Here is a 14,092-nt window from a genome sequence, read left to right as displayed (position 1 = left end):
AAAACTTGCTGTTAACTACTGAAAGACATTTTTTTTCCCTCAAAATTTCATTTCTAGGTAAGACCATTGCAATTGGAAAAGTTCTGAAACTGGTTCCAGAGAAAGACTAAGCATTTCCTTGATGACCCTGCACAATACTGTGAGGAAAATTGACTGCAAAGCCTACTTCACACCACCTTCTCTTACTTTCTGCCCATTGACAAACCTCTCCCCATATTTTGCAAAGAAAATTCACAGCAAAAGTCCACATTATGTCAGCTTTCTCATATTGAGAGCTCTGCTATGCCACTGTTGAATTTTCCTAAAATTTTGCCCCCCCACCCCAAACTTCGCTTCCCTGGACAGATTTGGCAATAGCTTTGTAAGTGATGTGGACATAATTGCCTACAATAATGAAAACCTACAGGAATTTTTTTATTTTTCATTTTCCCCTTAGGCATAGTTAGTCTTTTTCCCCCAGGCAGATCATTCTGAGTGTGCGAGTGTGTATGCACATGTTAAAAAGACAACTACCATGTTAATAAAATATTCACTTTGAAACCCTTTCGGTATTGGAATTGCTTTTGAATACTGTTTTTATCTTAATGTAACATTGTTGTATTAGCTTTTTAACTGCCAAGTAATTGAATCCATTTTATTACTTGGATTTTTCTAAGCTCTCCCTACCCACTCACTTTAAATGAAGCATTTACCAACACTGCTCAAGTCTGTATTAGAGGAAAGCTTTTGTCTGAGCCCTTGTATTGATGGTTAATGCATATATAAGCACCTTTATGCAAGTGTGACACTGCTCTACTAACTAGGTCTATTGGTTATTTTCTGCCAATTTATATTTTAGTGTTTCTTAAATATGGTTAAGTTGTTTGGAAATTTAAAAAAAAACATTACTGTCAACTTTATAAGTAAAGCTTAATGAAACTATATCCCTACAGACAACTCCATTAGGTTGTTACATTAATGAAATTCACAGTAAAAGCATGTTGAGACTGGCAAACACCCTTTGATTTCTCTAGTTGCTGCATGCATCCAGTCTGAAACCCTGTCAGTTCCACTTTGACAAAGTTAACTCACTTTGTCAGTAACACGGAAGGATGAAGAGCCTCGCTGCTTCATGCAGTTTCTCAGTCCACAGACTAAATGAACATACTTCGTCATCACAAACTGCTCACACTAACATGAACAGGAATAAATAGAATCAAGCTCAGAATAGGTTTTATCTCAATTATTTCTTAACTGTAAGCTGGAATTTGCTAACCATGATTTGGATGGACCACAGTGCAGCATTGTGGTGTGGTAGTTTCAGCTCCAAGGGTGACTTTCTGCTACAGCTATTATGCCTGCAATTGTCGGTGAGACTGACTGGGAAGTGGGAGAGGTTTGTCAGACCTCCTTTGTGTAGAGTGTGAGCTTCCATTTGTGAGATTTGGCCTCTCATGATTCCTAAGATATGTATGTTCTAACGATATGTTTAATGGTATGGCCCATCCCTGTAATCTTGTTCTGCAGAAACACAAAGCCTAGCTAACTGTATTTCCAGTCACAAAACAAAATACAGTGAAATGCCAACTGCAGAGACAGGGCTAAGGTAGTGCCTACAGCTTCTTTGAACTACACACATGGCTATTAAATTGCATGAAATTGAAAATTTAGGATGTCTGCAAATATCTGGGCTTTTATTTTTCTGTGCTATATGAAAGCTCTAATGAGAACAAAATACTTCTTATATTTCCATGCTAATAAGGAAAAATATTAGCAAATGCTTGAGTCTTAATGAATCTTTAGAACCTTTGAGTCACTGAAATTATTTCCAAAGATTTCCCTTTTGAAATTAAATATATCTTTAAAAACAAGTTATGTCCGCTATTAACACTTAACAGACACTGTTAAGAATGCTGTGTGCATGTTGCCAAGATTCTTAAGTGACTTGGCCAGCATCTGTGAAAGGCCTACCTCTATGTGGTAATGTTAGGACAAAGGTAATTCTAAAGTGTTTTCATTGGAATTATATCACATCAACAGGATTAATCAACTCCATACATTTTTAGGGATTTTGAAGTTTGAAAGAGTGTATCTCCATTTAGACCCATTTTGAAGTAGTGGTTATATATCAGATAATCATTTCAGTAAGGAGATTAAATGTCTAAAGTAAACATGAAATATGTGCAGATGTTGGATTTTTAAAGAGCAGTGCAGTTTTGTGCTGTCAGCCTGCCTTCTGCAAGTGTAAACTGTTTATATGGTTGACAGCGCAGAAGAGGATAACTACGTTCTGGGTTGTAAAGATCTTATGTTTTTCAGCTATAGAACATAGGCATATTAGCATCATGATTTGGTTTGCCCCATTTTGCATTAATGATCATCATATGACTTTTATGCTGTTATTTAATCTTTCAAGTAAATATATTGAATTTTAAGAGATGGTATTTAAAAACATTGTACTTGTCATCTCTTCCTTACAGTCTGTGGAAGAGGAAAGACAGCATTTTTTTGTTGTTCATACATAATTTGCTATCCATGGGGGGGCATATATAAAAGCAAAACATAAGAAATTGAACTCAGTGTATACTGCCTGAAATTTAATGACAAAGCAATTTGTAAGTGATTAAACACTTTTTCTCCTTGTTTTTAATTATTAAAACTCTTGAAATGCATGGTAATTGCGTGTACAAAAATTGTAAACTGAAGTACAAGCTATTTTCTGTAACGGGTCATTCATGTTTGCTACTTCTGAAACCACTAGATCCTCAGTGTGGGACTTTGAACGTTTGGTTGGACAATTCTTGTCATCAGTTGAAGTGCTGCAAATATTTTGGCTTATACTTCCAACTTTTACAACTTAGGGATCCATGATGAACATTTTGGAAAAAAAAATCACCCAAACTCCCGTGGCCATCTCCAGAATACTAGTAATCCCTCCGTGACCCTGGATGACTGTTTACACAGGACAGCACTCTAGCACCTTTGCTCACTGACTGCTGCTTCATTGAATGATGGCTTCATTGCTTTGGGTAGAGACTTAGATAGTCAAGGGACAAAGCTGTAGCTTTTAATGTTAGGCAACTTCCAACTATTAGAACATTTGTGAAAATTCCAGTTACAGTACTATAACTGACTATAGAATGATTAGATGTTATATTCATTGTTGGCCTACCTTACTAAAATAAACTGTTCAATTAATCCTCTCACAGACATATATGTAAAGTAGATAGATAGCAGTCCACTGTATTTTGGGGATTACCTCCAAATTCTGTATTTATTTCTTCCAGCTCATTTTTCAGTGATTGTAACAAATGCCATCTTATCATGATCATGTTTCTTAAGAGATCTTGCCACAGCAGCAACTTGGTAAATAAGTATAATTACATATGCACAACTTAATGGTTTAAATTTAACAATTGATTAGATTCTGTAGTATGCAGAATAGAAAGTTTATTTTCTAGTAGTATTTTAGTCAGTTGCATTTGAACCAATTTATTGCCAGATTTCAGTTAGGGTAGATTTGATACTTGATGGGTTTTGTTCTAGGATATTCTAAACTTTTAGATTCCTAGAATTTAATGAGTCTTCCCTTCAATAAATATACTTCTAATACCTCTAATCCTATGCTTCCTTGAAACAATAATATGCTAGCCAAGTTGTTTACTAAGGATTATTATGAGGGCATGGAGGTACTGAGAGGAGTACAGATTGAAAGCTTGTTCTCCAATGCAAGGGAAAAATAGATAGGCACTAAGCCTGGACAGGCAGAAAGCAATGGATTTCTTAAGTAGCCTGAATCAGTATTGCTTTGTCTGCCTTTTCACACATGCCACTGTGCCCTTTAAACCTTGACCTGGAAACCTCAGGTTTGTGGACTGCACAGGTGAATGGCTTTTTGTGTCTCCTGAAGCTCACCTTTGCTGGGTGCATTAGCTTAGAGCTTCAGATGTCAGCCAGAGTCCTTGCTACCTCCATTTGCTGCCCGGAGAAGAATTTGTGCTGGAGCTGGATGGAGCTCTGGCCCTCCTCAGGTGATGGTCTTCACCTCCATTTCCTCCACATGCATTAGGTGAAACAGGTCTGAGCCTGCAAGTCTGCATTTTAAGGGACATGTTGGCATCTCAGTAATGCACACACTTCCTAACTAGTTTTAAAGGAGAAATGTGGATCTCTCAGGCCAGGATTTAGTGACTAACTGGTTAATACCTAGAGCCCATTTTAAAAGAAGACAAGATTGATGAGAACTAGCTAGGTTTGATAGGTTTTTGGCCCAATTCCAGAGCATGGATGAGTGTTCTAGGTAGGAAAGAAACTCTTTTCCTAGGATTTGTAGCTACCTACTGTGCCTGACTTGGTGCCTGTGTGAGGATTAAGCCCTTAGTCTGCTCTTGCAATTACCCAAATGACTGAAGTTTAAAATTTTTGTTTTGTAACAATAAAAATTGTCATCTTTCCTTCTGATGTGCTTGTCTGTCTTTATAATCACATTGCTGTACTCTGAGCTACTTTATAATATTTTTGTATCAGGTATTGGAAATATCTGACAGACTTTTTGGATGGATGGACCTAACAGGCTGTTACCTCAGAATTTAAAACATGTTTGCTTGGTGTTTGAGGCTTTTGTGTGGTTATGTAATGACCTTACAGAACAGAAGCAACCCTCCAGGAAGGGTTATGAGAGTTACTTGATAATAAATAACATCACAGTATGGTTTTCTATGAACAGTAGAATTGGAGAGATTAATGATTATTCTGTCCAAGCTATGAACCTTAAAAATTCAGGATTTTTAATAAAGATCAAGAGACCAAATGGCATGTGACCTTTTTTTTTTTATTGTGCAAGGGTGAGTGCAGAACTAGTATATGCAGTGGTTAACTGAATGGCAGCATTGTGTTTCTTATACACTCATTTTTGATGAGGGAACGTTGAGACAGAATCTTGTGTATAATACACTAGCCTCAAACTTGTGGCGACCTTTCAGCTTCTGCTCTGGGATTAACAGGTATGCACCACCACAGCCTGACTTGCACACATAGTTCATATCTTGAGACAGCGAGTTGCTACTTCAACTGTGAAAGGCAAGAAATTTTGGTAATGAGTCTGGTGTTAAACCACTCTTAGCTTAAACTTTGTAAGCAAGAGTGTGTGATAAAGCAGGACTCCTAAAAGTTCTAAGCAGGGGCTAGAGGGAGTGCTCATCAAATAAGAGCACTTTAAAGGACCCAGAGCTTGTTACCACCAAGTCAGACCACACAAATGGCCTTTAACTCCAGTTCCAGGGGATCTGATACCTTTAGACTGCTCAGACACTCAAAAGCATGTGGCATATACATACACATTAAGTTACTAGAAACAATTCTTAAGAAACAATGGGACATTTCATAGCAATTACATTTTTCTTTTTGTTTTGGGGACAGAATCTTTTTTTTTTTTTTTTTGTTTTTGGTTTTTCGAGACAGGGTTTCTCTGTGTAGCCCTGGCTGTCCTGGAACTCACTCTGTAGACCAGGCTGGCCTCGAACTCAGAAATCCACCTGCCTCTGCCTCCCAAGTGCTGGGATTAAAGGCGTGCACCACCACCGCCCGGCTTGGGGACAGAATCTTAACTATGTGTCCCTAGCTGTATGAAGATCAGGCTGTTCTTGAATTCAAGATTTGTCTAGCTTAGCTTCCCAAGTAACAGGATTTTTTTAAATTTTTATTTATTTATTTTGGTTTTTCGAGACAGGGTTTCTCTGTGTAAGCCTGGCTGTCCTGGAACTCACTCTGTAGACCAGGCTGGCCTCGAACTCAGAAATCCACCTGTCTCTGCCTCCCAAGTGCTGGGATTAAAGGCGTGCACCACCACTGCCCAGCGGATTTTTTTTTTTTCTTAAAAAACAACAAAAAACCCTACAATGTCATGTGTTCTGGCCTGGCCTTGAATTTTAAATCCTGCTTCTACTTCCTAAGTGCTGGAATTACAAGTATGTACCACTGGTATTCAAGAGATCAAGTTCTACATGCTAAAATCCTCTGCCATTTTGTCTCACCTTGTGGTTTTCTATCAAATGACTCCGCTTTCAACAGCATCATATAACTGATTCCTTGTTAACAATTCTCTTGAGTTCATTATATTTTGTCCTTTGGGTACTGTATGTAGTGGGCACAAGACTCAGATTGGAGAGTTTTGTAGCAAGTGGATTATGGTAGCTATTTTAGACAAATTCAAAGCAGAAAAATAGCATCAGTTGTCTTAGACACTTTTATAATAAAGGGTTGGGGGTCTCCCAAACTAGAACAAATGATGACCAAATAATAAAAGAAATTAATTGTTAAAGTTTAGGGAACTTAAAAGGCACTCTAAAAGTAATGTATCAGTTTATTGTCTATAGTTATGTGGGAAAAAAAAGTCTCAGAAAAAGTTCTAATTTGCCCTCCAGATTATTTTAATCCTTTTTTGACTTTTAATGATGCATGAGGAAATTTACATCTTGTATTGACATCCTTTGTTTCCTTACATGCAGTCTGTAGAACTAATTCAACATGCCAACCTTAAATGTGGAGAATTTATTATTGTGGATATAGCTTTTGATATTCTGATGACTACATTTATTTCCATGAATTATTCTACTAGAAATAAGATATAACCTCAAGCAGGAAAACATCCTGTAGCTAAGAAGTACTTTGTTTAAAAATTAATTTATTTTATTAATTTATTTATTAAAGGCAGTGGTGGCCTTTAATCCCAGCACTTGGGAGGCAGAGGCAGGTGGATTTCTGAGTTCAAGGCCAGCCTGGTCTACAGAGTGAGTTCCAGGACAGCCAGGGCTACACAGAGAAACCCTGTCTCGAAAAACCAAAATAATAATAATAATAATAATTTATTTAATATTTGTGTATATATGTGTGGGGGTGTGAGCCACAACATGTATGTACAATTAATAGTGGATTCTCTCCTGCCATGTGGGTCCCAGAAAACAAGTAATCGGGTTTGGTGGCAAGCACCTGTCTTAGTTTCATTGCTGTAAGGAATACTATAACCAAGGCAGTTAATAAAAGAAAGCATTTAATTGGGGGGCCAGAAGGTTGCTCAGTTTCAGAGAGTGAGTTCATCACCATGCCAGGGAGTGTGGCAGCAGGCAGGCATGGTATTGGAGCAGTAACTGAGAGCTTACATCTCATCTTCAAGATGAAGGTAGAGAGAGAGCCAGCTAAAATGGGGTTTGCAGTCTACCCCCATGACACACCTCCAACAGGGAAACACCTCCTAATCCTTAGCAATACACCAACCAAGAACCAAGCATTCAAATATGAACTTATGGGGGCCATTCTGCCGTAGCACTTTTATCCATTGTGCTGCCTCACTGACTCCAAGAATACTTTCTGGTAATTTGTGACATCCTTCTGTAATGGGTGATATTTAGAAAATGGAGCCCAGTCCAGCTTGTTCCAGGGCAGCCGCAACGTTCCCGCTGCTCCTCAACTCTGACTGGGGCTCCGGCTAGCTAGATGCGCAGGCCCTGGCAACCACGATATGCCAGCATGGGGATGGCTCTGCCAATCCACAAAGCTCGGCTGAACCCCAGACAGTATCTTTCATCCTCAAAGTACCCAGTAGAATAAAGACTCTTAAAGCTTAATGATTATCTAAAGGATTTATATATTTAGAAATGCTCAATCAACAAGATGCCCACACAATTAAGAGTTGTTATCCAATATCTAATCTTTTGATAGAAGTTGCTACCCAGAACAGCTTTCTACCCATCAGTGGTTCTCCATGGCTCCTAGCCTCCTCCACTCCTTCCTCTTTTTCTCCCCTCCTGCTACATCCTTCTGTTAAAATTTAGGATTGGGACTGGAAAGGTGGCTCAGTGCTTAAGAGAACCACATCACACCACTATCACCTGTCCTCCAAGACAGTGGACACAGGTACGCACACACACTTTTTTTAAAAAATTAGGCTGAAACTTCTCTTCAAATGCATCAAGTAAAATTTAACAGTTGTATATATTATTTTTATGTGCATTATTTTTTGGCTGTGTGATTTATTTGCACCATGTACATGGCTGGTGCTTACAAGGGTCAGAAGAGGACTTCATATCCCATGGAACTGAAGTTAATTAATAGGTGTTTGTGAACTTTCATGTGGGTGCTGGTTATCAACCCCAGGTCCTCTGATTGACTCATTCAAGTCAGTGGCCAAGAGCAAGCTTCCATCACAAAGAACTCTTGACTGTAGGATTTATAAAACCAAAAACCACAAATACATAACACCAGGTGTTGTCTCTCTCTCTCTCTCTCTCTCTCTCTCTCTCTCTCTCTCTCTCTCTCTCTCTCTCTCTCTCTCTCTGTATGTGGTAGTTTTGCCTGCGTATGTGTATATGATGTGCCTTGTATGTGCCTAGTACTCATGAAGAAAGCATTGAATCTCTCAGAACTGGAGTGACAGACAATTGTGAACATGTGGATGTTGGGAATTGAACCTGGGTCCTCTGAAAGAGCAATAAATGCCCTTATCATTAATTCATTTGTGGCCTTTTGGTTTTGTTTTATAAGCATCATTTCAAGGAAAGAACAACACTGATCTATTAATCATCTTATAAGCATTTCTCACAAGGACAAACCTTGGGTTCTGCTAAGCAAAATATGGTTCCAGTGGAGAATTGTGGGGTTTGGACAACCTGACCCCTTCTGGACCACTTCATTCCCCCACTTTATTCTAGTTACTTCCAAGTCAATGGTTTTTATTAAAGGAGTAATAGTGGATTCTTCGGATCATTAGCTTAACTGAGGCATCCTTTGTTTTACAGACCTTGTTCAGCAGTTGATTTTGTAAGGTTTCACTGTGAGCCCTATGAGGACAAGCAGCCATGATCCTGCGAGGCCAATGAGTAGGTTCCTGAGCCTGAGATTCCACAACATTTTATGGTACCAGAAACTATTGGATTCATATTCTTTTTGTCTTTGGTCCAGATTGTCTCTAGGCTGTGTAGGGTTTATTAGTTTTAAAAAAGATCTGTTTTTATGTGCATTGGTGATCTGTCTGCATGTGTGTGCAAGAATGCCAATCCCTCTGGAACTTTATTTGTGAGCTGCCATGTGGGTGCTGGGAATTGAACTCGGGTCTTCTGGAAGAACAGCCAGTGCTCTTAATCCTTAAGCCATCTCTCTAGCCCTGGGTTTCTTTTATAATAAATGATTGATTAGCATAGAAACAATAGGACTCTCCCAGAGCCAGGTGTACCTTGAGAAATAAAAACTGAATCTAGACCTTATTGGTTTAGGAGAACCATTTGTGCAAGGGGCTCCACCTCGGCATGGATATCTCTGGGAAGCTGGAGATGTTTGATAACAGCAACTGTGTTGACTCATCTATGACAAGCCTATCTCTTCTTTAACTAGGTAGTGTTTAGAGCAGCTAATCCTGCCATACTCATTTGGTGGTGGGTGGCCTGAGAGGAAACATAGGACAGGTTTCCTTTGGGCCTTTGTAGATATACACCAGTGTAGAAGAACATGAATAATCAGACATAATAATGGGAGTTAAATAAATTCTCTGGCAGGCAGACTACCTTTATTCCCAGCACTCAAGAGACAAAGGCAGGCTTTTCTGAGATCAGGGCCAGCCTGGCCTACATAGTTCCAGGTCAGCTAGGGCTACTCAGAGAAACCTTGTCTCAAAAAACCCAAATTAATTCTCTGAGGTCATATAGTGGGTTTGTCCATTATCTGAGTCAATGGCAGATGCATCTTGAATTGATTAAGAACATGTAAGACTCTTGACTACTATCAGGTGTTGAGGCCCACACTGCCTGGCTTGGGGGCCATTATGTCCCGGCCCGAGCTGCTGCTCCGGTCTGCAGGTCAGGGTCTAGCAAGAGAGTGGGGATAGAGGGGAAAGAGACTCTTAGAATGGAGACAAAACAGAGGGTCTGATCAAGTCTCCTTTATTGAAAGGAAATCTGGGATATTTATATGCTTGCTACGTGCCTTGTAGGCATGGATACCACGTGTGTCTTGCAGGTATGGATACTGTGTGTGCCTTACAGGCATGGATACCACATGTGCCTTGCAGCTGGGGGCACTAAACAGCAAAACAAGATATGTGGGATAAACAAGATGTTATCAGAGTGTGCTCAGCTGTTGTAGGCTGTTAAAAACAAGTCGCTTGTCAGGGTATATGGCTCAAGATGGCTGCAAGGATGATAGCTGCTTTCTGCTAGGAGTCGGCTCCCAACAATCAGGGCAGTTTCTTCCTAAGTATAGCAAAGCTTTCACTCATCCTGAACATTTCTACGAATACCCATAGACATTTATATCCTGCGTGAGGATGCTTCATCTCAGTGAAGTTCCAACTTGACATAAGCTACAGTCATCTGAGTGGAGGGATCTCAAATAAATAAAGGCCTCCAGTGTATGCCTTTAATCCCAGCACTCAGGAGGCAGAAGTAGGCATATCTCTGTGAGTCTGAACCAGCCTGGTCTACAGATGGAGCTCCAAAACACCCAGGGCTACCCAGTCTCAAAAAAAAAAAAAAAAAAAATCCATCTGCCTCTGCATCATGTTTTTCTCATCTTTAAAGGGTTTTTTTGTTTGTTTGTTTGTTTGTTTTTTTGTTTTTTAATTCAGTATCAGAAGTCTCCTTTCTTGGTAAATCATGGCATGAACATTAAAGGGTGACAAAGGCATACCTGCTATTTGTATAGATGTTTATCTACCTGTCCCTTCCCCAGAGCAGAGGCTAGTAGAACACAATTACTTCTGCATTTTGGAACAACTGTTATCTACCTGTCCCTTCCCCCAGAGCAGAGGCTAGTAGAACACAATTACTTCTGCATTTTGGAACAACTGTCTTGGACCTCTGGATTCTGTGAACAAGATTGCATTTATCTGTGAAGAGGTCAATGTCTGCCTTGGCAAGAGACAATCCTGGAAATCTGGCCTGAGAAAAACCATTAGGTCCTTATAGTCATGGAGACTCTCAGTTCATCAGGCATCAGTGTTGCAGAGTTGAGGCTCTGAATGGTAGTAAAGGTGCAGTGGAGCTGACATTGCAGCAGGCTGTGATATTGATACAAGTCTTTGACATCCATAGGCCATTTGCCCTCCAGCAGGAGAGTCTCTGCAGCATTAGGGGCCATCAAGGTCAGATCTTGGAGAAAGGTGAGCTTGTCAGCCTCTTTTACCAACATAAAAGTTGTGGCTTGTGATGGTTTAAAATAGGTAATGAACTCCATAGACTCATGTTTTTAAATGTGTAGCCCATGGGGAGTAGCACTAGTAAGAGGTGTGACTTTTTGGTAGGAAATGTGTCATTTCAGGGTCGGGATTTGCTCTCAAGCTATGCCCAATATGGCAGTTTCCTTCTGCTGCCTGCAAAACTCTCAGTGACTCCACTCCAGCACCATGTCTGCCTGCTTGCCACCATGCTTCTTGCCATGACAATAATGGGAACTAAACTTCTAAACCTGTAAGCTAGCCCCAATTAAATGTTTTCCTTTATAAGAGCTGCTGTGGTCATGGTATCATCTCTTCACAGGAATAAAACCCCAAAACATGGCCATAGCACACAAGGAGGCTATTGTGAGGTCACTGGGTCCAGATGCTTGACTAGGTGTACCATGAGTCTGTACTAGGGTCCAGTGTCTGAGTCAAGATACCCTTTGCAATGGATTTCAAAAATGAAAAAAAATGGAATGGCTTAATGACATCAGGTCAAGACAAAGCTTGGGGTTAGGGCCCACATTAAGTCTTGGAAAGCCCATACCTCTACCTTTGTCTAATTGAAGAGCTGAAACCCACCATAGTTGAATAGGGGGAATGGGCTATTTTAGAAAATCCTGGAACTCATACCTGGCAGTATCCTCCTGCTCCCAAGAATTCACATACCTCTTTATGGTCTAAGACATGGCAATCCAGAGGAGAGCTGCCTTTTGAGAGGCAATGAAGGTTCTTTTACCTTGGGTGAGCTCATAGCCCAGAAAGGAAACCTCCATTTTACACAGTTGAGGCTGTTCCTTTGAGACATTATCCCAGTGTCTGGAGTTACTTGAGTAGGTCCTTGGTATCTTCAAGCAGCTAGTGGAGTCAGAGGCCAGATGAAGGTCATCCATGTATTGGAGCAAGGTTGAATTAGGATAGGATCCCCAGAAGTTAGTGGTTCTCAACCTGTCGATCATGACAGCTGGGGGTTGGGGAGGGTGATCCTTTCACAGGGATTGTCTATCAAGTATTCTGAATATCATATATTGCCATTATGATGCACAACAGTAGTGAAGTTAGTTATGAAGTAGCAACAAAAATAATTTTATGGTTGGGGGTGTGTCACCACAACATGAGGAACTGTATTAAAGGTTTGCAGCATTAAGAGGCTGAAAACTCCACATTAAGTCCTTTTAGAGGGCTTCTCCTAATAATGCCAGGGAATTTCTAAACCCTTGGGGTAATCATGTCCAGGCTAACTAGATCATCTGGCCAGATATTGGATCTGTCTATTCAAAGGCAAGTATGAGCTGGCTCACTGCTGCCAGGGTAATGGAGAAGGTGGTTTCCTCTAGGTACAGGACCTGCTGGTCTGCTGGGAGGAAGGCTAAGCAGAGTGCACAGCTTAGGGAGACTTGAATTCTCTCAATATGATTATTTATGTACCAGAGAGCCTGGATCAACAGGGCTTGTGCACTGACAAGAAGGATGTGTTCCAGGCTACCTGGCATGGGAGTGAGCATGTCTGATTCTAATGACCTTGATATGAAGAGCAATCCCTACACCTAGCCTTTGGCTCATAGAATACTGTCAGACTCAATCTGATTGTTGTGGCTATAGACAAGAGACTTACTATGACAAGTAGGTGATGGGCTCCCAAGCTCAGAGGGTTTGTTCCTTCCTATAAACTTAACAGAACTGTTGTAGATCCTAGAGCAAGTTCTTGGGATCAGTGGTTGCTCCCACTGTGGGCTCTGGAAAGACTAGGAGCTATTTTTCAGACACAGGACAGTTGAGTTCATAAGCAGGCACAGATGAGATTGCAGTCTCTGGAGGCGCACAGGTGATGGTGATGCTCAGTTTTCACAGGCATTGTAATCTAAGTATGGGCAAAGCACTGCACTACCATGAAGGAGTGGGTCACTGTGAAACATATTGTCACTAGTGTGGGGTGATAGTCCTTGAGTATACTAGTGACCTCCTGAACTGGCATCTTTGTTTGCAACTGGACTCAACTGAGTTCTTAAAACAGACATCTACCCTAGTAACCACTAAAAACTAGTAGGTGGCCCCCACTAATGCTGTGACCAATAGCTCTCAGAGGCCTACGACAGTAGAGCCCAACCTGTCATTTCTATTCACTGTTAATTTTCCCTGCAACCCAGAAGTACCTTCTTTGGCTTGGAGCCTCTAGGAAATTCATTTCTCCGGATGTTTCTTTTATTTACAATAAGCACACTGGTCCTTTTCTAATGGAGGGAGGCCTCTCCATCTTCACCAATTTTTGCATTCCAGGCTTGACATGGTCAGCTGAAGGGACAGGTCTAGCTGACTGGAGTGTAGCCATCGAGTTATTGGCCTGTCAGTGAGTGGCTTAGTCAGTGGCCTGGGCACACTATTCTTGTCTTCACATGTCACAATTATTAAAGTCCTTTTGGGCTACTTACTTCTAGGAGCTATAAAATATTCAAGCCTGCAAAGCACTTGAGTCTTTGGAGCTTTTTTCTAATGTCAGGAGAAGATTCAGGAACAAAAGCCAAATGTAAATAAATCCCTAGCATTTTCTGGGTATAAAAGGCCGAAAGGAAAGGTCCCAAAGACTCAGGCAGACATTCAATGATCACCTCAGGGTTCCTCTGACTCTTAGAGAAACTCAGTGGTCTTTCCAATTTTTTTTGTTTGTTTTAAAAAACAGAGTATCACTGTGTACCCATGGTTGTCCAAGAACTTACTATATAGACAAGACTGGATTTAAACTCAAGAGATATACCTGCCTCTGCCTCTCTAGAGTTGGGATTACAGGTGGGTACCACTACATCCACCTTCTTACTGTCTGTATTTATCTGTTTTGTTGTTTGACATGCTCTCACATAGTTCTGCCTCTATTTACCAATCACTTATATAGACAGACTATACAATTAAGGAGTT

General features: G+C 40.5%; 1 protein-coding gene across 3 annotated transcripts in view; it reads left to right on the top strand.

Moving 5' to 3' along the window:
- The window catches only part of Gspt1 (G1 to S phase transition 1), a 32,653-nt gene extending 28,213 nt beyond the window's left edge, over nucleotides 1–4,440 (top strand). For all 3 annotated transcript variants that reach the window (XM_034504689.2, XM_034504690.2, XM_034504691.2), the window contains exon 15: nucleotides 58–4,440. In XM_034504689.2, the coding sequence (XP_034360580.1) occupies nucleotides 58–110 (53 nt within the window). In that variant the 3' untranslated portion in view covers nucleotides 111–4,440. The remainder of the gene's footprint in view (nucleotides 1–57) is intronic.
- Nucleotides 4,441–14,092: the final 9,652 nt, after the last annotated feature.

This window comes from Arvicanthis niloticus, chromosome 6 (assembly GCF_011762505.2).
Source record: "Arvicanthis niloticus isolate mArvNil1 chromosome 6, mArvNil1.pat.X, whole genome shotgun sequence".
Lineage (NCBI taxonomy): Eukaryota > Metazoa > Chordata > Mammalia > Rodentia > Muridae > Arvicanthis > Arvicanthis niloticus.
This window is presented reverse-complemented; position numbering and strand designations above follow the sequence as displayed.